General features: G+C 49.2%; 2 protein-coding genes across 12 annotated transcripts in view; one reads left to right on the forward strand and one right to left on the reverse strand.

The window, feature by feature from the left end:
- Tango2 (transport and golgi organization 2 homolog) overlaps positions 1 to 24,187 on the reverse strand; it is a 39,410-nt gene extending 15,223 nt beyond the window's left edge. For 2 of the 9 annotated variants that reach the window (XM_013118693.3, XM_013118692.3), the window contains exon 1: positions 6,026 to 6,119. Coding sequence is in view for 7 of the 9 variants with exons in the window: in XM_040751182.1 (XP_040607116.1) it covers positions 6,026 to 6,081 (56 nt within the window). In the remaining 2 variants the exon portion in view is untranslated. Of the gene's footprint in view, positions 1 to 6,025; positions 6,120 to 13,642; positions 13,736 to 20,073; positions 20,347 to 23,989 lie in introns of those variants that run through there. The other 7 variants (XM_040751182.1, XM_013118685.2, XM_040751183.1 and 4 more) reach the window with 7 other exon arrangements.
- A 210-nt stretch (positions 24,188 to 24,397) lies between these two features.
- The window catches only part of Arvcf (ARVCF delta catenin family member), a 61,233-nt gene continuing 58,972 nt past the window's right edge, over positions 24,398 to 26,658 (forward strand). The window contains exon 1 of one of the 3 annotated variants that reach the window (XM_040751180.1): positions 24,398 to 24,578. The gene's annotated coding sequence lies outside the window, so the exon portion shown is untranslated. The remainder of the gene's footprint in view (positions 24,579 to 26,658) is intronic. The other 2 variants (XM_005077514.4, XM_005077515.4) reach the window with 2 other exon arrangements.

Genomic DNA, 26,658 nt, shown 5'->3' on the forward strand with positions numbered 1-26,658 from the left:
AAACAATACAGAGAAACCCTGTCTCGTAAAAACCAAATAATAATAATAATAATAATCCCACACATTCTTTATGATATTACCTGAGTGAACATCTCTCAGGCTGTTATAGGAGGCAGTGTGGAAATGTGCAGCTGTATCTCTGGCCTCTGCCTGTTGGCCACTGACAGGTTTTCATGACTCAGCTTGAGGAGACAGATCTACCAGGGCTTGTGGGACAGTCTCACACGCCATATCCCCAAAGTGTCAGGCCAGTAAGGACTCTCCCTGGGATCACCAAGCATACATAGAGGCCAAGCTAGAGAGTAAGGCACTATCTTCCTTCTACCTATCTGCCCCACCCACTGCAAACACTCAACCAGACCTAGAAAGCTTCCATCCAGAGGAGCCTGAATAGCTGAGCTCCGGTGGCGCACGCCTTTAATCCCAGCACTCGGGAGGCAGAGGCAGGCGGATCTCTGTAAGTCTGAGACTGCGTCTACAGAGAAAGTTCCAGGACAACCTCCAAAGCAATACAGAGAAACCCTATTTCGAAAAACCAAACACACACACACACACACACACCCCAAACAAACAAAAAAAAACCCCAAAAAACAACAACAACAAAAAAAGAGCCTGGGGACACACTGGATATCAGTGGCTCCATCTTGTTTATGGAAGGACCATGGGAATGTCCCTTGAGCCCTCTGGGTCTCCTGTGGGAGCCTCACCACTTCTAGAGTGCCTTACTTCCTTGCTCTTAATTCTCACAGAAGTCACCTAGGGTAGGGAGAGGTAATCACTGTCCTTAAGATAGACTGTGGTAGTCTGAATGAAAAGGGCCCCTGTACACAGGCTCACAGGAGTGGCACTAGGTGCTGCCTTGTTGAAAGAAGTGTGTTACTGTGTTTCACACGTTCAAGTCAGGCCCAGTGGCTCATTCTCTCTTTCCTGCTGCCTACAGATTGGGATGTAGAATTCTCAGCTCCTTTTCCAACAGTACACCATCTCTGCCAGCATGCTCCCGTGCTAAACCTCTGGACTGTAAGCCAGCCCTAGTTAAATGCTTTCCTTTATAAAAGTTGCCATGGTGTCTTATTACAGCAATAGAACCCTAAGACACAGACACAGATACCCACAGAACAATTCTTTGCACCTTCAACAAGCAAGTTCCAACAAGCCTGTGTCTATCCATCTCTGTTCTATCCCCTTTGGGGTAGAGATGTCCTCCTCCTTGGCAGCAATGCCAGCATTCCCAAGGCCACATATTTCATTGAGCCCAGCCTTCACAGTAGCTAGGAGGAAGAAACCACAGTCCCTGAGGCACAAGCTGCAGTGATAACACAGGGACTGGGTTGGAAGCCCTCATTCTCCCAGAGGTAGGGTCAGCTTCCACCTGGTCGACTCCTGACAGTGCGGCTAGGAAGCCACTGCTGGTAGGCCATGCTCTCAGTAAGCTCCATGCCCAGAAGCAGGCAGGGGCTGCTGGCCTCAGGAACCGATTCTTACATAATTCTAGTAAAGGAAACCTGAAACAAATAAGTAAAAAGGGAAAGGGAAAAAGAAAAGCTGACCAAGCAGCTCAGCAGTTAAGAGCCTGGCTGCTCTTTCAGAGGACCTGGGGTTCAATTCCTAGCACCCACACGACAGCTCACAACTGTCTAACTCCAGTTCTAGGTGTTCTGACACTCTCACACAAATATACATGCAGGCAAAAGACAAATGCACATAAAATAAAAAGAAACAAAACAAAACAACAACAACAAAAGACCAAAGACTTTTAAAAATTATATAGCCAGGTGGGGGTGATGCATGCCTTTAATCCCAGCACTCAGAAGGCAGAGGCAGGCAGGCCAGTATGGTCTACACAGAGAAATCCTATCTCAAAAAACCAAAAGGAAACAAACTTTTCCTTGAGGTTTTTGTTATTTTGTGTATGAGTGTTTTGCCTGTGTACATATCTACGCATTACCCACATGCAGCCTAGAAAAGGAACTGAATTCCCTGGAACTGAACTTACAGGGAAACCTGTGGAAGAGCAGCCAGTGTTCTTAACTGTTGAACCATCTCTCATCAACTACCTATTTTTAAGCAAGAACTGTTTGCCTAATTACTGAAGAACACTAACTGCGGGGTTATTTTTATCATAGGTTGAGCTCCTGATGGCTTGTGAGGACCCATATCAAATCCTATATGAGAGTAGAAACAACTCCCCCAGCTAACACTTGGAGGGACTGCAGTACTCATGAAGGTTCATCCGTGATCTAGGTCCCAAGTTCCTAGCACCCATATGAATGCTTGGTGTGCATGGTGGTCTGTTTTTAACTCCAGCCATGGAGCAACCTGACTAGCTAGACTACCCACATTGGCAAGCTCTCAATTCAACTGAGACCCTTTTCAATGCATAAGGCAGAGAGTGACTGAAGACTTGGAACATGAACACATGTATACTTTAACACACACGTGCACCCACACACATGCACGGAAGTGAAACACTGACATTTCTCCAGTAAATGGAGGTCATGCTTTTACTATATTTGCATTTATAAAAAATGAAAGTTTCTCCAGATCATGAATCTTTGGATGACTGGACAGGCTAATTGACTTAGTGTGGCTATTGATCAATCTTGTCAAGGCTGTTAGGTTGTCTGTAAGAGTATTTCATATAATCAGTTATAGATTTTGAGGTACACACAATTACCAACCGTCATAATAGGCATTTATTTGTTTCACTTTTGACCTATTCCTTAAGGTCATTTTGCTAGGTTTCAACCCTTAACTCCAATGATTACTTTATTGTATTTTATTTTTGCAGTGTTAAGGATTAAAGATAACTCTCTACCACTGAGCTATCTATACCTCAAGCCCCAAGAGTTCAAGTATCCCTTTTAGTATTATATTTATTTTTATATACTTATATTTTATGATTCTGACCTGAGAGATTTAAACCTTAGGAGTGCTAATACTGCTCTTTGGGGACTGTGTCTCTTGAGATCATGGCCAAAATATAAAGCACTGCCCAGTTGTCCTCTCAGTGAATTGGTCAGAAGCTATGTGGCATCCCTGGAGTTGGAGTAGAAGTAGCTACCAGGAGTGAACTTCATCCCCAAAGTTGGGGAAATCTGGCTTGTGTTCACTCAGTTACCCATGGTTGATTTACTGAGATCTGCATTAGGCCTCTTCACCTCCATCAGAAACAGAGACCACTGTGCTGCAAGCTGGCAGCTAAGCTTCCTCCCAGGGATATGAGCATCCAAGTGCAGGGAAAGTTCCCTGGAAAAGCCACCATGCTGACTGATCTCCTTGGAGCACGGCTTCCCCCTCTGCCATAATGGATTATTACCACAGGCTGGCAGTTTCAGCAGCAGCAGCTCACTGCAGGCTGTGAGTCTAAAATCATGGCATTGGCAAGACCACTTGTGGCAATATATTATTTATGATTTACTAAAGCTTGCCTGAAGGTCAGACAGCAAAGTCGGCCACAAGATAGAAAAGCCAGCCATACAACTTTAATCCCAGCAGCCAGAAGCTAGGAGGTTAATACACACCTTTAATCCTAGGACTCAGGATTAAGAGGTAGCCGATCTATGAGTCCAAGGCCACCCAGATCTATACAAGATTGATCCAGTCCTAAAGATGATCTCAGCATCTTTAATCCCTTTAAAGCTCTCCTTTAATCCCAGCTTTAGGGAGGTATATAAGACAGGAACACCGGGTGTTGGTAGTACATGCCTTTAATCCCAGCACTTGGGAGGCAGAAGCAGGTGGATCTCTGTGAGTTCGAGGCCAGCCTGGTCTACAGAGCGAGTTCCAGGACAGCCTCCAAAACAATACAGAGAAACCCTGTCTCAAAAAAACCAAAAAAAAAAAAAAAAAAGACAGGAGCAAGGTCTCAGTATCAGGCATTCATTCTCCAGCCACACTGAGGATAGGAAGACATTCAGCTTCAGGATTCTCCAGCCATGCTAAGGAGAAGCAGCAGAACCAGCCCATTCAGTCTGAGGTAGCAGTAAGAGCTTGTGGCCAACTATTTTGATTTTCTGTTCATCAGCTTGAAATTTGAACCCCAAATATCAGTCTCTGGGTCTTTTTTTTTTTTTTTTGTGCTACAGTTTCCGCCAAAGGCCCATCTTCTATCTGTTAATACCAGCATTCAGAACTGACATTCAGTGGGTTAAATCAAGGCCCACCCATGTGGCTTCGTTTTACCTTAATCACTTCTTTGAAGGTCTATCTCTAATGAGAGTTGTATTCTGATATACTGGCAGTTAGGGCTTTTACTTTTTACTTTTTGGTTTTTTGAGACAGGGTCTCAGTATGTAGCTCTTGTTGTCCTGGAATTCACTGAGATCCATCTCTCTCTGGAGTGCTGGGAATAAAGGCCTGTGCTACCACACCCAGCTGTAGTTAGAATTTAAACACAGGAACTGTAATACCCTGTGGTTGCGGGTAGCTGTTAGTCACTTTTTTATTGCTGTGATAAAACACTATGACCAAGGCAGCTTAAAAGAAAGTGTTTTGGTGGGTTAGAATCCACGATGGCCAAGCAAAGGCATGGTGGTAGGAACAGCAAGAGCTCACATCTTAATCCCCAAGCCGGAGACAGTGAGTAGCTGGGAGTGGCCCAAATCTTTTGAAACCTCAAATCTCATTACCCAGTGACACACCTTCTCCAACAAGGCCACACCTCCTAATCCTTCCCAACAGTTCTACCAGCTGGATACCCCATATTCAAACACATTAGCCTATGGGGGATCATTCTCATTCAAACCTAAGGAGACTGCTCCCACTTCAAAAGCTGTCTGTGACAGCCATAGTAAGCCCTGGGGACCATGCTTGACTTTGTGATCAATCTTTTCTCTCTTACAGAATTTCATGTTGCCCAGGTTGGCCTTGAACCTTCTGTCTTCCTCCCCAAGTGCTGTAATTACAAGGTCTGAGTCACATCCGGTTTCCAATTGATATTTAAGGCTCACGTGACTTAAGCCTGTTTTCTAATTATCCTATTGTTGACTGAATCAAGGTCCCTAGGGTCTCAGACTAACTGGATGTGAAGGTGATTTGCAGTGAGGTCCAGGTGGTAACTGGTGAGTCCCAGAGATTGCCAGAGAGGCCAGGATTGCTGTCCTGTATAGTGACTCAGCATAAGAACCTCACTGAAACAACTCAGATCATTTCTTAAACGTTTGAAAACACTCCAGGAGCTGGGCGGTGGTGGCGCATGCCTTTAATCCCAGTACTTGGGAGGCAGAGGCAGGCGGATCTCAGTGAATTTCAGGTCAGCCTGATGTACAAAGCAAGTTCCAGGACAGCCAGGACTGTTACACAGAGAAATTCTGTATCGAAAAACAATAAAAAAAAAGAAAGAAAGAAAGAGAGAGAGAGAGGGAGGGAGGGAGGGAGGGAGGGAGGGAGGGAGGAAGGAAGGAAGGAAGGAAGGAAGGAAGGAAGGAAGGAAGGGAGGGAACAAACACTCCAGGCAAATGCATGAGAGAGCAGTTTCAAAGTTCACTTCTAGTTGTGTGCTAAACTCTGCCTTATTCTTTACGTGAACAAACACTGACATGTCCTGGAGAATGAAGCCGCTACTGTCTGAGTTCACATGTTAGGAAGAGTAAGGCAAGCTAGCCCCCAGTTCACCCTTCCCTGCCCACTGTTTCCCACATCCTTGGCTAGTACTCCAGTGTCCTCACTGCTCAGATGGAGAGTCCTCAGTCTGCCACCATCCAGACTACCCCAATTTTGCAGCTGTGCCCTAATCACAACTCACAGAACTCCACACTGTCCTCTGTCTTGCCACACCTGCATATGAGCTCTGAGTCCATGCTCTATGGTGGTAACTCCTCCCAGCACCCCAGGCTAAGCAGCCACTGTCCAGGACAGCAGGACCAGGCCTGTGCAGGTTGCCTCCAGAGACCAGAACTTGGCCATTCAGGGCCTGGCCCACTCATCAATGGCCTGCCCTTGTCTCTTGCATACATGGCACCCCAGTGGTGAGAAGCAGCCATATACCCCAGGTCCAGTGCAGCATGGCAGAGGTATCCATTACCTGTATGCATTTTTGGAAACAGGACGAGGATCAAACTTAAAGAAGATGATGCACATGGGTTGCAAGGGTGGCTTTGCTCACACGGTCACAAGGTCTGTGGGAAAAGGAGAACAGTGAGCTGTGAACAGCAGTGTCAGAGGGCCTTTCGGATGCCTCCGTGGTCCAGAATACACCACCAGTGATTGGGGCTGGACAAGCGAGACCAGGTGTCGGTAACATCACAGACATTGTCCTTTACCTGGGCTTATCAGCATCACCATGTAACTCCACCAGTGTGACACTCTCTGGCCCTGGACACACCACATGGGGGTGGCGAGTGGGTACTGGAAGGGGCAGGCGCAGCAATAGGACCCACATGTGAAGCTAGGGTGGAGGAGTAGCGAATCATCTTCCCCAAAATGGCACCAAGTATTCCCGTGAGCCACTGAGGGAGGTGCCTTCATTTCAGCCCATGGCACCCCAAGGCTAGGCATCAGGACTCACTCACCTGATATGATCTGTGACACATGTCCCCACAGGCCTTTGATTCCCTACCATCCCAAAGCACTTAATGGTAGGCAGAAACCTGTGCTGGGCACATGCACACACACCTGTGTGCTAAGTGAGCATGGACTAAGCGTGATCCCTTGCCTCATGAACTCCAGGCCTCAGAGCCCTCGGGAAGCAGGCAGGCTCACAAAAACTTTCAATGGAAAATGCTACAACATGTCTGCTCCCAGACTATCTGGCAAACTGGGGTGATGGCTTAGCCAGTATGAAAACTGGATATGGGGCTGGAGTGTTGTCTCAGTGGTTAAGAGCACTCATTGCTCTCCCAGAGGTCTGGGGTTCAATTCCCAGCACCCACTGGTGGCTTACAACCATCTGTAACTCATAACGTCTATTATTCTGGCCTCTGTGGGTACCAGGCTCACACACACACAGTGCATACACATACATGCAAGCAAAACATTCATATTCATAATTTTTTAATTAAAAGGGGGTGGTCTCTGAGAAATTGTGCCTACCTAGCATTCTATGAAACAGAGACAGGTTCATACTGTGGGGCCAGGAACCCTGAAATTCAGTGACCTTGGCTATCAAGAAAGATTGACATGCATATCACAAACCAGCCATGGTTTGATTCTAGGAAAACAGAAGCAGAATAGAGAAAATAATACAGAAAAAAACAGGGTTCTCAAAGTACAAAAGGGAACTTTTATAAAGTTCTTTGAGAGATGACAGCTATAGGAACTGCAGAGCTCAGTAGATCTCTGTGTGTGGAGGGGTGAGGCATTGAGAACTGGGAAATTCATGAGCATTCTAGAAAAGGCTTTATGAGACAGCCAGCAGTTATCCAGAGGCAGTGCAAGGAATTGACATCTTGCTGGACCTCAGGAGGGACTATACCTGCCAGTTGCTGTGGATGGGGGCTCCTGGATTAACGATACACACAAAAGCCAGCTGCTGGTGTCAGAGAAGGGGCCTTTGGTCCTCCCTAGGCTGTGTACCCAGCTACTGGGCAGAGCCACTGGCAGAGCCCGTTCTGGCCACAGTCACCAGACATAGCCAGAGCAAGGGTGTTTCTCCAGTTCAGCTGCAGGATCTGCCATCCTGGCTGGCCCAAGCAGGCAGCAGACCAGCCCTCTAGTTGGAGTGGTGGTGAGGGCTTCATTGTCCACAGGAAGGCCATCGATGTGTCTCCAGGCAGCCTGGAGTTGGAGGTGCTGGCAGAGCCCAGGGCTGCGGCCTCGATGAAGACGCAGTCATTGGGAGAGAAGGACCAGAGGAAAGCCAGCCCCTGGGAGGGGACCATCAGGAACTGCCTTTCTCTCCAATCCCTCACCCCCCCACTCAAGCCAGGCCCGCTGCCCAACAGCCCTCAGGCCTCTCTGGCCAGCAAACCCTGCATATCCTCCCTACTATACCTGTCCCATAGCAAATCCTTCCTTCCTCTGAACTCAGATATTTCCCCAAGAAGCTGCTGGCAAGCCCCTGTGAGTGCCAGGTGTTTCCAACTTAGCACCCATGGAGTTCTGAAGCTCTTTCAGGGCCTGGTGGGCGTTCACCACAAGGGTTCTTAAAGACTGAATAGAATTAGTCAGTCACCATGAAGACACAGGAGAAAAAACAAAACTCACTGGAGGAGCTGGAGAAATGGCTTAGCAGTTAAGAGCACTGGCTGCTTTTCTGAGGACCTGGGTTCATTTTCCAGAATGCACAAGGTGGCTTATAATCATCTGTAACTCCAGTGTCAGGGAATCCAATGTCTTTTCTGGGCTCCATGGCCACTGCATATACATTTAAGAAAAACACCCGTACACATACAGTAAAATGAAAAACAAAAACCAAAACCCCTGTCTGGACATTTGTGGACATGGGCGAGGAGAGCGCGAAGTCTGCTGAGCACAGGAGGCGGTAGTACCAAGCATGGACCTCTCTGAAAGCACTGAACAAGTGCTGAGTCAAACCACACTAATGAGTGCTAGCCCAGGGACTAGGATCTGGCCAAAGGTTCTTGAGGTTATAAGTGCAGAGAGAGTCCAGAGCACCCGGATCTCACACCACTTGTCCCTGGACAGGGGCTCACACTGTGTTCTTGGCCTGCCAAGCAACACTTAGCACTCTACTTCCTGGGTGATCTCCACCAACACAAGAACACAGTTCTGCTCGGGGCTCTCCCTGGCAGTCAAAGTGTGTGCAGTGAGCAGGCCTGGGCTACCCACATCCTGTTCATTCCAGTGAGTCTCCTTAGAAAGTCTTTTGGGACATGTCCTCACTGACATGAAGCCTTGGGCAATGCCATATAGGCAGCTATGTCACTATGATTTGTGATGGTGGCCTTGGGCCATGTAGCTATCAGTAAGGTCAGCCCCATAGACTAGCAATGTGTCAAACCCACAAATAAAGTCCCAGTAAAACCCTGGGTACCCAGGTTAGCAAGTTGCTGGCAAATCCCATGCGTGTTGTTTCACACATTACTGGTGAGAAGACTGAGCAGGGCACGCAACTCCAATGAGAACTCGGGAATAGGAGCCTCTGCTGGCAATACCTGGATTCTGAACTCTGTTCCTTTTCTATTGTGGTTCTTAATCTGTGCCCATCCATCCCTTGAAATAAACTATGAACATGAACACAAGAGCCTTTTTGAACTCTGCATCTTCCTATCAAATCACCTTGAGTAAAGGTGGTCTTGAGGTTTCTTCATCAATATCTAAACTTCAGCCCTGCAAGAAGTCACCACACAGTGGCTCAGAGAGGGGAGTACCCTGACCTAAGGCCATGCAGTGGCCTCTGCTTCCTGAGGAAACACTAACCCTCTCACTCCCTTCCCCACCAAGAGCTGCTAGATTCACTAACTCCTCATGAAAGGCTGGACCCTACAGGCTCTACTCCATGCAGGCCACGTCCACAGCCCAGTCCATGGAGTCCAGTCGTACTGGCCTCTTTGCCCCATCAAACATTACCTCCAAAGTTCCCACAGGGCAGAGAACTGTTGTTGGAGCCTGTGTCTGATCATGGGCTGGGTAACTGGTCAAACCCAGACTAAACACAGCCACCCTACATAGTAAGGAAAGATTAGCTCAAACAAGACAGAAACCCACTAGGGAAAACATTAAATTCTGTAGCTCCAAGTCTGACATCTAGGGCACATAGTGTGATGTGGGCCCCACAGGGCTTGGCCAGTCCCAGCCCACAGTCCTTTTGCCTGGAGCACAGATGAGCTGGCTGTACTCATCGCCTCCAGGCTCTGCCCTCAGTGACATGTCACATTCCTGGTACCCCCAACACTCAAGGGTGTCTATCACAACCTAGACTTCATCCTTATAGCTTTTCACACCATGCACTCCGGGAATCGCCTCAGGAAATCTACTCTGCTACATGCTAAGTGGCTTAAGACTTTCCTAAAATAAAATTTAAAAAGGGGTTTCAAACCCTTTGGGTCAAATGATCATTTCTCAGGGGCCACATATCAGACACTCTGCATATCAGATATTCATATTATGATTCATAACAGCAGCAAAGTTACAGTTATGAAGTAGCGACAAAAATAATTTCATGGTTGGGGATCACTACAACATGAGGAACTGTATTAAAGGGTCACAGCATTAAGAACTTTGAGAACTTTTGGTCTAGGAGCAAGCCTCCATGTCCCTGCAATTCTTGCATCCTGTAAGCCTGCAAAACCATCACCATGTGACAATAACAAGTTCTTGTATTAGCCTGAGAAGCATAGCCACCAGGTCCCCTTGGACCTTGGCTGTAATAGCTCCCAAAGGCTTTAGTCAAAAATCAAACAAGTGCTGGAAAGATGGCTCAGTGCTTAAGAGTAAGCACAGCTCTTGTAAGAGGATCTGGGCTCAGTTCCCAGGACCCACATAATGGCTTGCAAATGTCTGTAGCTCTAGGGATCTAACACACTCTTTTATCCTCTGTAGGATTCATACAGGCAAACAAAACACTCACATACATAAGATAACAGTACTAAGCCCCAGAACCCCTGCCTTTCCTAAGCAGCCTCTTTCCAGCAGACACCCTGACAGCACACAGTACTCTTCTTTTTATTTTTCCAAGACATGGTTTCTCTGTGTAACAGCCCTGGCTATCCTGGAACTCATTCTGTAGACCAGGCTAAAGATTCTCCCAAGTGCTGGGATCAAAGGTGTGCACCACCACCTCCTGACAGCACTCTTCTCCCTCCCTCCCTCCCTCCCTTTCTCCCTCTCTTTCTCCCTCCCTCCCTCCTCCCCCTGTGTGTGTTCCCAAATAGACTTTTTTTTTTTTTGGTTTTTTATGAGACAGGGTTTCTCTGTATTGTTTTGGAGGCTATCGGTCCAGCCCGGCCTGGAACTCACAGAGATCCGCCTGCCTCTGAAAAATAGACTTATTTTTGACATAACAATTTTTAATTGAAAATACAGTCTCTGACAATAGGGAAATAACAAAAACAAAACAAGAAGGCCAACAAGCTCTCAGAATTGAAGAGTATGCCCATTTTGCTGGCTAATTTTATGTTAAGGTGGGCTGTAGGCAAGCCTGTTGGCCATGGGCATTCATTCATTCTCTCTCCTCTCTCTCCTCTCTCTCTCTTTCTCTCTCTCTCTCTCTCTCTTTCTCTCTCTCTCTCTCTTTCTCTCTCTCTCTCTCTCCTCTCTCTCTCTCTCTCTCTCTCTCTCTCTCTCTCTCTCTCTCTCTCTCTCTCCCTCTCCCTCTCCCTCTCCCTCTCCCTCTCCCTCTCCCTCTCCCTCTCCCTCTCCCTCTCCCTCTCCCTCTCCCTCTCCCTCTCCCTCTCCCTCTCCCTCTCCCTCTCCCTCTCCCTCTCCCTCTCTCTCTCTCTCTCTCTCTCTCTCTCTCTCTCTCTCTCTCTCTGAGACAGGGATTCTCTGTGTAGCTTTGGAACCTGTCCTGGAACTAGCTCTTCTAAACCAGGCTAGTCTCAAACTCACAGAGATTCACGTGTCTGCCTCCCAAGTGCTGGGATTAAAGGTGTGCGCCATAACCACCCAGCCTCTTCTTCTTCTTCTTCTTTTTTTTTTTTTCGATACAGGGTTTCTCTGTGGCTTTGGAGGCTGTCCTGGAACACGCTTGGTAGTCCAGGTTGGTCTCGAACTCACAGAGATCTGCCTGCCTCTGTCTCCCGAGTGCTGGGATTAAAGGAGTGCGCCACCAACGCCCGGCCCTTCTTCTTCTTTTAATTAAAATTAAAAACAATCTTATTTTACATCCCAATCTCAGTTCCCTCTCCCTCCTGTCCTCTCACCCCCCCCACTATCACCCAGTCCTGACTTCTTTCAGTGATGAACTGTGATGTGGAAGTCAAATAAACCCTTTCCTTCCCTGATTGCCTTCGATCGGTCGTGGTGTTTCATCACAGCAATATAACACTAACTAAGACACTCATAGTCAGATAATATTCACTCCCTGAAAGCAAAGCACTACACACAAGTGTTATATTGTAAAAGTCCATTTAGCAGCTCTGTAGTGATCCCAAGAGCCCTACATTCTACTTCACCTGAAAGGAAGGACAAGTTCATCCCCTGAATGTCACCAGGGGGACTCTAGACCTAAGTGACTGATCTCCATTGTTAGGTCTGGGGCTTTACTTCATATTGTCAAGCACAGGGTTTGACATCCATAGAACAGCTACACAACACAGACTTCCTTAGCCATGCCTGAACCATGAATCTGGATACCTGGGCCAGAGGGAAGCCCATTTCCCCAACTCTAACACATCTACAAGTTACTTCAGCAGGCAGACAGACACTGATCTACTCCAGACCTTAAGCCTGACATCTCACTCTTCAAATGAGTTTTCAGTGTTCTACCCTGGAGCCTTTGGTGAGGTCCTGTCACCTCCTGAAATGCTTTCAAGGCACCTTTCAGGTCACACTACTAAGTATGTGGCTTGTTTTTATTGTTTGTTTTTTTGAGACAGGGTTTCTCTGTAGCCCTAGCTGTCCTGGAACTCACTCTGTAGAACAGGCTGGCCTTGAATTCACAGATATCCACCTGCCTCAGCCTCCCACATGCTGAGATTAAAGGTGTGAGCCACTATGCTCACTTTCACCAACTAGGCCTCACACCCTTAAAGGTTCCATAGTTTCCCAAAATTGTGATGCTTCCTGGGGAACAAGGAAAACATGAGCCTATAGTAAAAACTGAGTATTACAGGAGCTGGAGAGACAGCTCAACAGTTAAGAGCACTGGCTGCTCTTCCAGAGGTCCTAAGTTCAATTCCCAGCACTCACAGGGTGGCTCACAACCACCTGTAATGAGATTTGGTGCCCTCTCTTGCTGTAAAGACATACATGCAGACTAAACACTCATAAACATAAAATACATAAATAAATAGATCTTAAAAATTGAGTAGCACAAAGTACAGTCAGTCCCATATTTTATTAGCATTAGTTTTATTCTTGGAGTGTTTACAGAAAATTAGAATGCCTTAGGCAGATACTGGAAGGAAAAGTGGTCAAAGATTCTCTAGTATGTGCAAAGCACAAAACCACAACCACCACCTGTCCCCTGCCTACATGGGAATTCCTTTGAGACCAGACAGAGTCCTGGTATACACTCTGCTGAGAGCTGCCCACTTTCTACAGCACGAGGGTTGGGGGACTGGTCAATACACAATGAATGAATAAACATCTACACTATACAGCTCTGCCCACGTCTGAAGACAGCCAAGGTCCACCTATACAGACAAGATAGCAAAGGAAGTTATCAGTGTCTTGTGACCGTCAATACTTCCAACTCTAAGAGTATCCTAGCTCTTTCTGAGCTGTCCTTAACTACAGAGCCTCCCTACCTCCAGCTCTATCACCAGTGTCATGGCTAGCTCTGGCAAACAGGTACTGGGCCAGCCCTAACTAGAATGGATGCTCAGGAGGACACATGTGTCCTCTGTTGGGTAAGGACCTGGCAATGCCCCTGCTGACCATGACAGGAAGATGAGGGGGAGGGGCACTAGGACTGACCCTAAGTCACATGTTGAACTTCAAGGCTGCCAGTCAGCACCACAGACACAGTCACTGCAGGAAGGAAACCTTTCAGTGCATGCCATACATCCTGGTGTTACTGGGCAGCCCTGGGCCATGCCAGAAGGACTGGCAAGACGTGAAGGGAAAGAGTGCTCACCGCGATGCTCAGCACTTCCAGGCTCCTAAGGCTGCCGGTGGAGTCTTCCCAGAGTCATGGCTCAGATTCCCCGGTCCTAACAACTAGCCAATTCTGAAAACCAAAAACAAAGCGTCCTGCTGTTTTGTTTTGTTTTTCTTTGACCGGGTATCCTTATGTTACTATGTAGACCAGCCTAACCTCAAATTCCAAAGTCTGCCTGCCTCAGCCTCCCAAATGCTGGGATGAAAGGTGTGTACCACCACACTCAGTGGAACTATTCTTGGTATAGAGCTGATTGGGAAGGAGTTTTCAGGCATTCCTGGTTCATTTGCTATTAATGCTTCCAAGAATTGTCCCCGTAGTCACTTCACTGACCATTCAGACTGCCTCTGAGGTCCCTCCACCCTTTCTAGGACCCCATTCTCCAGGTGAGGCTCCCTACTTTTTGGTGGGGTGTGGATATCTACATGCCTGTTTCATGACCGGCCATGTCCTTCCTTCAGCTTTGTGGAGCTGCCTAGCAAAAGCCTTATCTCATGTAGCCCAGGCAGACTGGTCCCTCAGGACAAAGAACTGTCAGGTGTATGCTGGAACTTAGAAGTGTCAGAGCCTTCAGGTTTCTGTGGAAAAAGCAAGCCCCGCTCCCAACTCAAAATCCTACCCAGTGCTGCCTCTCTAATATCTGGAGAGCTGGTTTCTTTCTTGGCTATTCACAGATGCTATGATTTGGATAAATCCCAAACGAAGCCCTCTACCCCTATTGTGGTGGTCCTGAGAGGTAATAAGACCGCTAAGAGTTTGGGTCTAGGGAACTGGAGAGATGATTCAGTGGTTAAGAGTACTGGCTGTTCTTCCAGAGGACCTGGGTTCAAGTCCCAGCACCCACATGATAGTTTTAAGACTGTATATAACTAGTTCCAGAGGATCCAATGCCCTCGTCTAGCCTCCAAGAGCACTACAAACATGTGGTGCACACAACACAAATACACATAACAATAAATTAAAAGGAAAAAATAATTTAGGCCTAGAGAGAGGCTCTTGGGTCAATGAGCAAACGAGCCTTAGAAGGGACTAGGTGGGGGAGGTGGCTTATGGGACTTTTGAAAGAACAAAATTATTGCAAGAGCCTTTTCATACGCTCCTGTCACTCCATCTGCCAGGTGATGCAGCAAGTGAGGTGTGGGGACTTGCCAGAGTCTGTACCTTTTGGACTTTCAGCATCTAAAACTATGAGCTAAAAAAAAAATCTGTTTTCTTTATAAAGTCAGCCTGCTTTGGCTATTCCATTGTGGCAATGAAAAAGTAGAATACTACATACTTGCCATGGTAATACATACGTAGAATTCTATCATTTAGGAGATAGATGGGAAGATCAGAAGTTCAAGGTTATCTTCAGCCACTCTGCAAGTTCAAGGTCAGCCTGGAGTACAGGAGACCTTATCTCAAAAAAAAAAAAAAAAAGGTATCTTCTAGAAGCCTACCTGGATAATCCAATGCTGTACTGTAGCTGGAAGGAATGAGGATACATTGAATAAACATGTGTGCCCCCATTCTAACTACTAAAATGGTTAAAACAAGGCACCCTAGGAGCTAGAACTCTTCTAGGAATCTCCAGCTGGGAGAAAAGGCCAAAGCCTAGGGAATCCAGAAAGAAAGGACTGCCTAGTGACACTTCTCACCTTCTCCTATCTACACCCTCAGGTTAGGGACCTTTCCAAAGGATGTGAGATCTGAGAGGCTGTCCTCACCCCCCATCCCCTACACTCCCCCGCCCCCTCACCCATGGAGGGGTCAGCCAGGCTTTACAGGTTATCTACCACCTTCCCTAAATTGCTAAGTCATTGGCATGTAGCAGTCCTGAGGTAGGCTGAACACCAGGGTTAGTTTCCTAATTTATTCCTATTTAGCACCTTTTATCAATCTGCTAAATTCAGAGATCCTCCTCTAACGACTATAAATACAAGGACGGTAACTCAGCCATATTATAGCTTCCCCTGCCAGCACTGTTAAAGGATATGATCACCTGAAACCCATCTCAGAGCGTCTGACTGGACAGCCTTGGAGGTAAGGCTGAGGGGTGGGTATGCTACACAATCTCTGTCCTTTTTCCCAATGTGGCCACACTGAATAAATCCTTTTCTGCTTGCCACTATTAAATTGGGTACTCAATTTTTTAAAGATTTATTTTATGTGTGTAAGTATTTTGTTCACATGTGTGTCTGTGTGCCTTGTATGTGCCTGGAACAGTTGTGAGCTCTTGTGTAGGTGTTGGGAACTGAACCTGGGTCCTCTGTAAGAGCAGCCAGTGCTTTTAACAGGTGATCTGTCTCTCCAGTCCCTTAATTTGGGTCTTTTACTTGATTTACTGAGGACAGTGATAGAACTGTGTTGGGACACAAGCAGTGATCAAAGTCCAGTAATAGCACTATCCCTGTTAGCCATGCCAGATAGCATGCCAGTACCAAAGCCTGTGAGGTAACACAGTGAGGAGGTCCACAGCCTTCAATACTGTATGTTCATGTGGTGCTGGGGATGGAACCCGCAGCCCTAATGATGCCCTAGCTTGCTTACAAGTGCTCTAACACATTAAACCGACACCCTCATAGCTCAAAGCCAGCTTGTATGCCTCCAATGGTGCTGTCCCTGTCCTGGAGCAGCACGCAATGGCAAACAGCAACAAGTCCCTGCTCCTGAGGCAGCAGCAGGGAGGTAGCAGCCAGGAGGGCAAGTATCATTCTTTCAAATAGTGACTAGAAATAAGCAAGACCTGTCCATGGGTGAGAAGGCAAACAGGACCATCTGGTCTCAGGGACAGGCAGAGGACAGGAAACAGAGGCCTGGGTGCCAGCAAGGTTTCTGCATCTGACTGTGAATGGCTGGGCTCCCTGGGAGGTGCTGAAAACCTGCAGTTAGCATGTTTCAAGGAAGAAAGCCCATACAGCCTGCTCATCCCATGCTGATGCAGGTGGAGAAGAGACAGGAAGTAAGAACACATGTGTCATAATCCAGAACACAGGGGCACAGGGCACAGCATAGGTGGACTGCCTGACAACAGCGTCTCTCAGCTGGACAGTGTGTAAGGCATGCCTGAGGCCTGGAGGAACAGGCAAGCAGGGCATGTGGGCAGAAACAGGAGATGCAGGGACACACACAGGAACAGGAGACTTTTTCCCTTACTTCCCAGCTAGCGGTCTAACAATTTGAGACAGTCTACCATGGCTGTATGGATGAAGGCTTTGGACAGAGGCCATGTCACTTGGGCAGTCAGCTGACACATTTAATCACAAGGAGTGAAAATGCACTGTTAAGGCTGCCTAGTCTGTCTGTCTGGGGAGGATGGTCAGTGGACAGGTCCCCTGGGCTTCCAGCCCACCTCAAGCAGCCAAACTGCTGCTGCTTGTGGTAGTCCCTGGGGGTGAAGTCGTTCTTTTGGGCAGGACAAGACAGACAGAAACTCCTGATATGATGGGCTGTGATCTGCCAGCAGAGAGCTGCCAGCAGAGGAGGTAAACACACATGGAACACTGTGTCACCGTTCCTGAGACCTTGGCTAAGAAATCCTGACGTCTGGAAATTCTCCCGGCAACCAATCCGCAAGAGCGCCCTCCTCCCCTCCCATCTTGGCAGCCAGAGCTCCTTAAACCAGCACTGCTCATTCCAGCTATTACCCAGCAGCTCACCATGACAAATCTCTCCTGTGTACCTTCTCCTCAGATCTCCCCTACCTTCTGAACACATTAATTCAGTCTCATACCAGGCGTCATTGTCTCTTCACGGACCAAAGGAACAGCACAAACCAAACATGACAGGAAGCTGTGGATACAGGGCAGCCTTGCATTCCAGCCTCCCCTTAGTAGGAAGTCAGCCTGCTCCCCATCCTCCAGCCCCACAATAGGGACAGGCCTGGCCTTTAAGTGGCTTCTATTCACCTCATTACGTATTAAAAAAACAAACAAACAGGGTATTCTGTTTAGGTTATTTTGAAGCAGGATCCCTGGCGGGTCTAGAATTCTCTACAAAGACCAGGCTGACCTCAAAGTCTTAGAGATCTCTCTACCTCTGTTTCCCAGGTACTGGGATTAAAGGTGTGAGCCACCACACTCAGACAAAATATGGCATTCTTGCCTTGGTTTTTATTTTTCAAGATAGGGTTTCTCCATGTAGCCCTGCCTGTTCTAGAACTTGCTTTGTAGCCCAGGCTGGCCTTGAACTCATGGCTGCCTTATTTCTCAGCCTTCAGGGTGCTGAGAAACCTGTGTGTATGTGTTCTAGGCTAGTCAAAATTACATTGCTGCCTCAAAGACCAATGCATAGTTGAGAGAAAAGGAGGTGACCTTGTTGTCAAGGAGCCCTTTACCAACCTCTGTGGTCAGAACCAACAGATGCCAGACTCATAGTCACTGCTGTAGTAAGATAACTGACACATCACCAAAAGATGAGCTCTGCTCTCTTCCCCCACACAGCGTCAACAAGAAGCTCGCCTGGGCTTCTGGGACTCCTCCAAGCCTTCATGTCTTGCACTTTCTATAGGTGGTCACCTACATTCAGGGAGGGGCTGTGGTTACCACACATCACAAGCAGGTGATCAGACTGAGGACTGCAGTGCCAGTGAGGCAGGATGGGAACACAGGGAAACGACAGGAAGCCAGAAGCAAGAGCTACTGAACAGCCAACACTCTAGCACAATTACCAGCAATTGCTGTAAGCGCTGCCATAGTTGACATTTTTTTCATACACAGATTTTTTTTGAGACAGGGTCTCACTGTGTAACTATGACTAAGCTCACAGAGTTCTCCTTACCTCTGTATCCCAGGCATTGGCTACCATGTTCAGCCTCATTTACAGGTATTTTATGATAAAATAACAATAACTCAGGCTTAAGGCATAAAAAAAATGTATGTGACCTTGGTATAGCCTTATATCTTTACCTAGACATTGTGAGTGAACTTCAAACAAAACTGTTTATAGGAAGATATCCTACCCAAGGGCTGAACCTTTTCAGGTGCCAAGAGAAATCACCTAAGAGACAAGACAGAACTTTAACCCCACTTAATGAGTTGCTTCTTTTTTGGGGGGAAGTAGTTTTTGGAGATTCTCTGGCTGTCCTGGAGCTCCCTCTGAGGACCAGGAGGGCCTTGCCTGCCTCTGCCTCCCAAGTGCTGGGATTAAAGGAGTCACCACCATGCCTGCCCTGCTGAATGACTTGTTTTTGAGAAGCCCAACCTCTGCGGTTTGTTTTACTTTTTTTTTTTTTAAACAACTCTTTTGCTCCTCATCTTCCTGCTTAAGCCTTTATTGAAATAACTTTAACACAATCTCCAACTCAGCTTCATAGACCGGCTATCTTGGAGTTCTTTTCAGCATGAAAGCCTGGTGAGAGTTTGGGTCCTTAAAACTAGAGGAAATCCTCCAGCTGCTGAGGGTGACCACTGGCAGCTATGCCTCTTTGACCTGTGTCCCCCAAACACTGACATAAAGACACAAATGAAAATGTGGGCTTGTGGACCATGGCAGGGGAACCTGAAGGCATGAGAGCACCAGAGCGTTCCACATCTCCATAGGAACACTAGGAATCCGGAGGAGGAGCAATAGTCACCGTCTCCAACAGAACACATGATGGGGGGGGGGGGAGGAGGGAGGGCCTCGGAGGAGCACAAGCCTGGAAGCCAAGCACCCTGGGCTGGAGCAGTCTAGGAAACACTTGACCCTTAGCTAGAGCACTATGGACAAGGTCGTACCAATGAACGCTGCCTTACAAAGACTCCTAGAGAATAGAATGCCTTTCACAGTGTCATCCAGCCGTACAGCTGCTGTCACATCCACCTCAGAAGAATGCTCTGAGCCCAGCAATGGCAAAGCAGTCTGCAGGTCCAACCAGCAGGCAGTGCCGAGGGAGACACACTTCACTGGGTAAGGGTGGGGGACTGAGGATCAGGGACTTGTGGCAGGTCATGAGGTTCACTCTAAAGAGGTGTCCTAGCAGGCAGAAGAAGCACGGGGAAGACGGTGAGGGTAGACGGGTAGGTTTCAACATCGGGTCCTCCTTGCCCGCTGTCTAAGAGGAAAACAAGCAAAACCAGGGCTGCCAAAGAGCCTAGAGAGTGCCGTCTGGATGCAGTCTACAGCAATGCCCTCCAGTTCCGGACGTGGGTCTACCAAGCCAACCCAGTAAAGCCCATACCAGGCACAGGAATGACCCAGCACTTGCTACCTACTCTGACACATTGTGAGGCCTTAGGCCTCCCAGCTGACTTCAGGGTGAGAGAGGGCGACAGGACTAGGCTCCAGAGCGGTTCTGACGCTGGAGGCTGTAGCCCTTCACCCTGCAACAACCATGCAGCTCCCTGTCCCGCCAATCTAGCCTCGTACCCAGCGAGTCTGCTCCTGTCTGCTGTTACCCCTCTCCGCACCCAGTCCTGGCCGGAATAATCAGAAACGTTTTTCAGTACCGTGTGGGTTGCTTTCAATTGTTAGAGAAGGTCTGGTCTGTCGGACTAGAGTCCCGAGTCAGGTTGTTTAGTTTCCATTTTACGCCGAGGAAATTGAGTTAGGACGAGAAGGGGCGGGCCGCCTCGCCCTCGACCAACCTGGTCCAGACTGTGTTCCAGGAGCTCGGCGCCCGACCGTGGGTCAGCCCCGCCAGGAGCGCAGCCCGCCAGCCCCAGCCTCCCGCCGCACACTCACCGCCTCCGCAGCCGCCGACTTCCGGGTGCCGCACCCGCGTACCACAGCCTCCAGCATAGGGACCGCCCAACCTGCTGCCAAAACGCTTGCTATTGGACGCAGCAGCGAAGGGCGGAGCGGGTCGCCTACAGCCGCGGCCTTGTTGGCTGTGTGTGCCGTCGCTCAGAGACTTGGTGCTCCGCCCCCACAGCTGCGCCAAGACTGGAACTGCGCCAAAGTTGGAGCTGTGCCGGCGTCTGGTCCCTTCTTGCTGCCACAGCAACGCCAGCCTGCGTGGTATGTCTAGGAGATTGAGATAACCCCTGAACCCCGAAGGGCTCAGGCGCCGGAACCGCCGTCCTTAGGCTGTGTTCTGGTCTTAACCTCTAAATCTGTCCTGGATAGCTCTCCCTTCCCTTTGTCGCCTCCAATTCAGTCCAGACTGTCTGCCTCTATGGCCTCTGACCCTTATCTATTTCAGTTCATGCATTAGGAAGCACTTGGACTTTTGCTCCACCTCGCCTTCCATAGTCTTTGAATGGACATGGAGGTCGTCCTGCAGGTCCAGACCGCAAGGATAAGGAAGGAGTTGACCGTGACTAAGCTATGTGCTTGGGCAATGACTGGGGCCTTCAGAACAGGATCGGGGCATTCACTGGGGCTTCTGTGCCTGTTAGCATCAGGTTTCAGGAGCCAGATCATCATTAAGGTCCCTCCCCAAGGCGAATACTCAATAAAATGACAAGGGTGACAGCTACAATAAGGACAATGATAATGTACTGTAGGCTCTCAACTCAGTTTCTTGATACCCAGTTCTCAATCACTTCATTTTATAGACATAAACATAATTGCTCAGAGCAGTTAAGCTATTCAGTTGAAGTAAAATAAAGAGCTAGCAAGATGGCCATATGAAAGCCGGGCGGTGGTGGCGCACGCCTTTAATCCCAGCACTTGGGAGGCAGAGACAGGCGGATCTCTGTGAATTCGAGGCCAGCCTGGTCTACAAAGTGAGTTCCAGGACAGCCTCCAAAGCTACAGAGAAACCCTGTCTCGAAAAACCAAAAAAAAAAAAAAAAAAAAAAAAAAGATGGCCATATGAGTACAGATGTTTGCTGTCAAGCCCGGCCACCTGAGTTCCATCCCTGGGACCCACATAGTGGAAGGAGAGAACTGTGTCCTTTAAGTTGTCCTCTGGCTGCCACATGTATATTGTGATGCATTTACACTAAATAGAATAAAAACATTTAAAAATGATAAGTGGCAGTTGCTGCATGGGACATCTAGGTGCCACGGTTCCAAACTGCAATGCTGATGTTTTGCAGAAAACTGGAACTCAGAGAAGCCAAGGCAAGGCTATAACTAGACCCAGTCATGGGGTGGGGGGCTGCTCTGCCCATTTCTCTCACTGCCCCGCCTGTATTCCTCCTGAGAGCCAATGGAAACCATCTGCAAACAACACAACAGGACTCTGCACGCACACCATGACTCATGGCCAGCAGGTGGCACACAGAGCTAGTGACTTCCCTTCTACTCCAGTTTAGCACAATCCCTCTGAGCTCCTAGCAATCTCCCCCTGAGCAGTCAGGCCACTTGGTTTACAGCATTAAGATGTAACAGTGGTGGGCAAATAGGATATAGTCTTGGGGATAGATGAATATGGCCTGGGTTATGGGACAGTAGATACACAATAGTTTCTCTCCAAAGCACCAAGCTATGCACATCAGGAGTGGGACATGGGTGGGACAAGCTTTCCCATCACTAATAGAGATGCAAGAACAGGCAGCAGGTGGCTCTGTGACCTGATTTGCAGCCCTTGCCCCTATTTTTGTTAAACACTCTGACATTCTCTCCCATTTGAATCTGGCTCATTGCTGTCCCACCTCCAATTGTACATTCCTCACCGCTTTTTTTTAGGGGGGAGGGAGACAGGGTTTCTCTGTGTAACAGCCCTAGCAATCCTGGAACTCACTCTGTAGACCAGGCTGGCCTCAAACTCACAGAGATCCGCCTGCCTCTGCCTCCTGGTGCTGAGATTAAAGGCGTGTGCAAACCATCGCCTGACTCCTCACCTCTTTTTGTAAGCCCCTTTTCAGTCTGTAAGTGCTGACTGCTTAGGAAGTTCTTCCTGGCTCACACCTTCTCCCTGTGGCTTTCCCCGGCACTGTCCCCACAGAGTTGGCCAGCAGCTGGCTAGACAGGATGAGATGGAGGTGGAAACACTGAACTATTGACACCTGTAGTCTTCTGCTTCACTTTTGACCCCTGCCTGGTAGGCAGACTTCGAGATAGCAGCCCAAGACCTACCTGAACTACTCACCCTGGTCTTCGCTGTGCAGCGAATAACCAGGCTCTAAAGCAGACAGGTCTCTGGAAGGGGGGCATTCCCAGCTTGAGCTAATTTGGGAGGAGTGTCTCCCTTTTGTCCTCTTCCATCAGAGGAGTGACATGTTCAGTCTCTTGTACCATCAGCAAGCATGCAGGAATAGTGATACGTAACTATGAGGTTTTCAGAAGGGCTTCAGGATGCCTAGGGGCTCATGCCTTTGGAGACATGCCAGAGGACAGCTGGACTCACTAAATCCACTTCCAGTGGAGGAAAGAGAATACTCCCACCACACAGCAACTTAGTCAAAATGACATCTGTAGCGTTGCTCTACACAGGGAGAGTGACTTCTGGGAGGACTTCTGGGAAGATTCTTTTCTTGTCTTCCCAGAGCTGCAACAATGTCTCAATGCCAGGATGCCAAATGGTGTTCATTTCAAATGCCACGAATGGAGTAGTAGCAACTGCCTTGACTTTGAAAAGCACCTGGTATCAGCTTTTATTGTTAGAGAATAGGTGGACCCAGAAGTGAGACCTTGCTCCAGGCATTTTACTTTCTTTGTTCTTGCCAAGTAGCCATTATTGGGTGAGCATGCTGGACTCATCATAGGTGGGTGAAATATGACTTTCTGGGTATCCCCCCCACATATACTCTGACCTCTGTTAGCACTATCTGTAGGGGTCTTGGAAACACACACAGCCCAGAAGTTACTCATTCCCTTGTGCACCCAGGGCATGAAAGGCTCATAGGCAAGCACAGGCCAGATTCATCTCTGCACTTCCATCTCCGGTTTACAGCACCCCTGGTGGGCCCCCTCCACTGCCTTATGTTACTGCAGAGATAGGTTTGTGTTCCCTACCCGGCAGGGAAATGGGTGTTAATCTTTTCAGGCAGTGGATGAAGCTCCTTGATGTTTCTCCAAGACTCAAAGCAGGGCAGAGGAAATGCTGACACCAGGGTGGGGTGGGGAGAGATAAACACATAATTCCCCTTTCCCAAACTGAAAGCTCTGTCAGTGCCCCAGAAAAGCGCATCCTCATGCAGCATGGGGAGTACCCAAGGGCTTGACAGAAGAAACAAACTCTAGTTTTATCAGAGTCTGGTTTTGCCCTCGAAATCACTGCAGTCATCCCCACCCCTTGCCAGCCTTGCTAACCTTGTCTGTCCTCGCTGGGGCAATGAGAGAGCCCCATGACCTGGAAATCCGACGACTGGGTTCAGTCCCTGTCCCTTAAAACAAGCAAGAACCTCCCCGGACCTCAGTTTTCCATTTGTAAAATGGTGCAGCAGCCCAACACTCCTTGTAGGAGAAATCATTCTATGCCAATAAAAAGGATCGACGTTCGGTGTCCGGCAAATAGCAGGCGCTAGAGGATACCTGCGAACTGGGGGTGATGATAGAGACAGCGCTGCTGGAATCCGGGAGTGACCGCGGGCCTGCGTGCTGCGGCTCAGGGCCTACTATCCGGGAAAGTCCTCGGAAGGCGGCCGGGAGGGGGCAGCTCCGAACCTTCTGTCTCCGCTGTAACCGCAGCATTCGGGGCAGGTGTCAGGGTCTCGGCCTGCTCCGCTAGGGGGCCGATCTTCCGCTAAGACTGACAATACCAGGAGCCCAACCGCAAACTGCAATCTCTGCACATCCATCCAATCCGTGCGGGTTGCGGGGCGCGTCTCTCTACCAATGGGAAAATTCGCGGTTGGATGGGGGCGGGGCGGAGGCCTCATCGCCAGCCGGGTCCGTTCTGCGCACGGGCCGCGGGAGGGGTGGGAGGGTAGCCTGCTGGCCGCGCCGGGTAGGGGAGGGGGGAGGGTACTCCCCTCCCCCCGCACCCGCACGAGTTGTGGCCCGGGGGGGCCGCGGTCGGTGCAGAGCGCTGGAGAAGCCGCTCCTCGCGCGCCGGGGAACCTGGGGACGCCAGTCTTGGGGGCGGAGGCCGCGCTGCGGAGCCGCCCACGCCGCGCGCCAGGTGAGCTTGGCCGGGTGGGCGGGGTCCGGTTGGGGCCTGCGGCCTGAGGCTGGACTCTCCCGTCCTGGCCAGGCCTGGGATGTGTGCTGGGGGTGCGAGCTGGGTGTAGAGTATAGCTTGCGACGCGGACTCGGTTAGGGACGGGGTTCTGGGCTCGGACTCAAGGTCTGGGTGGGGTTCAGAAGCCAGTTCCTCTGCCTGCCCGCTCCTTGCCCACGCCCGGTCTCCAGAGACCTGGGGTCGCTGGGGGCGGGTCCCTTTGTGCATGACCTCGGGGCCCTGTCCGTTTTGGCCGAAGCTCCAGCTTCATGATACCAGACTCTGGACTCAACACGACCCAGCTCCCGCAGCCTTGCCCTCCGCGAGCCACCGCAACACCTGGAAACCAGGGCCCGGCACCTACGGAAACTTTACAGGGACCCAGGGGCGGCGAGGCTGGGGAACTTATTCGTGTGGCACGCCCGTTGGTGAGCGAAGGGCCTTGGCGATGCCAAGGGGTGTCCCTGCACCGCGCTGCTCCTAAGGCCTCACAAATGGGAGCAGAGGCACTGCTGGGAATCCCTTGTCTGGTGTCTCCGCTTGCATCTGCTCCCTAGATACCCCTACACTCCTCAGTGGGACGCTGGCCCTAGACAGTCTGCAAGCCTGGAGTAGCTCTGAGCAGGAGGCCTGGGTACCCTGGCTTTCCTCTTTTAATTTTTAAGTAATGCAACATTTAACTATTTGTTTCAGTGTCACACGTATCAGAGTGTCTAGGGTGCTAGGGAACTCTTGCTTCTTCCCTGTAGATTCAGACATTTAGAAATGATGGAAAAGAAAGAAATGCTCCCATTTGTGTTAACTTCTAGGTTAGACTTTATTGTTTTTAATCCACATATCTTTACTTGCAAGTGTTCGTTGCAGAGAGTCATTGGTCTAGTTTGAGGCCTCAGGTTTCTGCTATACTACGGATGCTAGGTCCTCACCGGAACTCTTCTTGGTTATCCTGCTGTTAGGCTAGACTCTTAATGTGGGCTGACATTCTGAGATGCAGTGCACAGACCAGGGGATGGAGCCATGGCCAGGTTGTCGTTAGGAGCAACTGTGCACTGAGAGCCTCCACGTCCACAATGAACCCAGCCCCTCTACCTCTCCTCTGGTCCAGGATCCAGACTGTATCTGTCTGGCCCATCCATAGCAAGTGCTGTCTGCCCGGGAGGGTCTCAGGATCTGTGAGCCTGGGTGGTGATAGATACCAGGACTGTTGGAGTCCATCCCTGTGTTCTGAGGTTATGTCTGCTACAAAAGCAGGTGGTTCAGATAGATACTGGCTATCTGGAAAGGCCAGGACCTACAGCTTTGTGTCTTCTGAGGTACCTGCTTCTTCTTGCTGTTTACGCCAAACCTTCATTTGGGGTCCATGAGGGACCCTCACATAAGTGAGCCTGAAGTATCTGGGCCCGATAACAAAGGTATTTCTGAGCACATCCAAGCCAAGTGTCCACCTGGGTCCTCCTAGCTGTGCCATCCTCACGACTTTTCTGCACAGATGCTGGTGACCAAGATTCTCTTGCATGAATTGGACCCAAGCCTTTAGTCTCACTATGTCCCAGCTGCTATATCCCCCCTACCCTTAATCTGTGCTCTTTGACTCCCTACACACACACACACACACACACACACACACACACACACACACACACCTTCTTCCTAGTCCCAGGCACCCTTTGCCTTTCTTAGCCTCCATAAGAGTAAGGCTGTACCTTGTCCTGGTTTGTGCAGCTCGGGGGTTCACACTGACTTCCTTTCTCCCCCAGATTAGCCTGGAGCTCTTCCCTGATGCTTAGCTGGAAAGCTAGAACCCTGTTTCTTCCTTGTGCTGGGGAGGAGTCAGAGATCCTGAAACAAGGCTCCTTGGCATTCTGGAATGCTTCTTGCCCTCTAAGGGACACTTAAGGGCTGTGTGGTGATGGAATGGTGAAACCTAGGCCTAGAAGGACACTGGGAGATGGAAATGGTTTTGCAGGAGAGTCCAGACACGGGCTGTGTGTCATTGTCCATGGCAGCAGTTGGTGTGTTCTTGTGATGGGTGTGGAGGAGT

Source organism: Mesocricetus auratus, unplaced genomic scaffold (assembly GCF_017639785.1).
Source record: "Mesocricetus auratus isolate SY011 unplaced genomic scaffold, BCM_Maur_2.0 Super-Scaffold_100008, whole genome shotgun sequence".
NCBI lineage: Eukaryota > Metazoa > Chordata > Mammalia > Rodentia > Cricetidae > Mesocricetus > Mesocricetus auratus.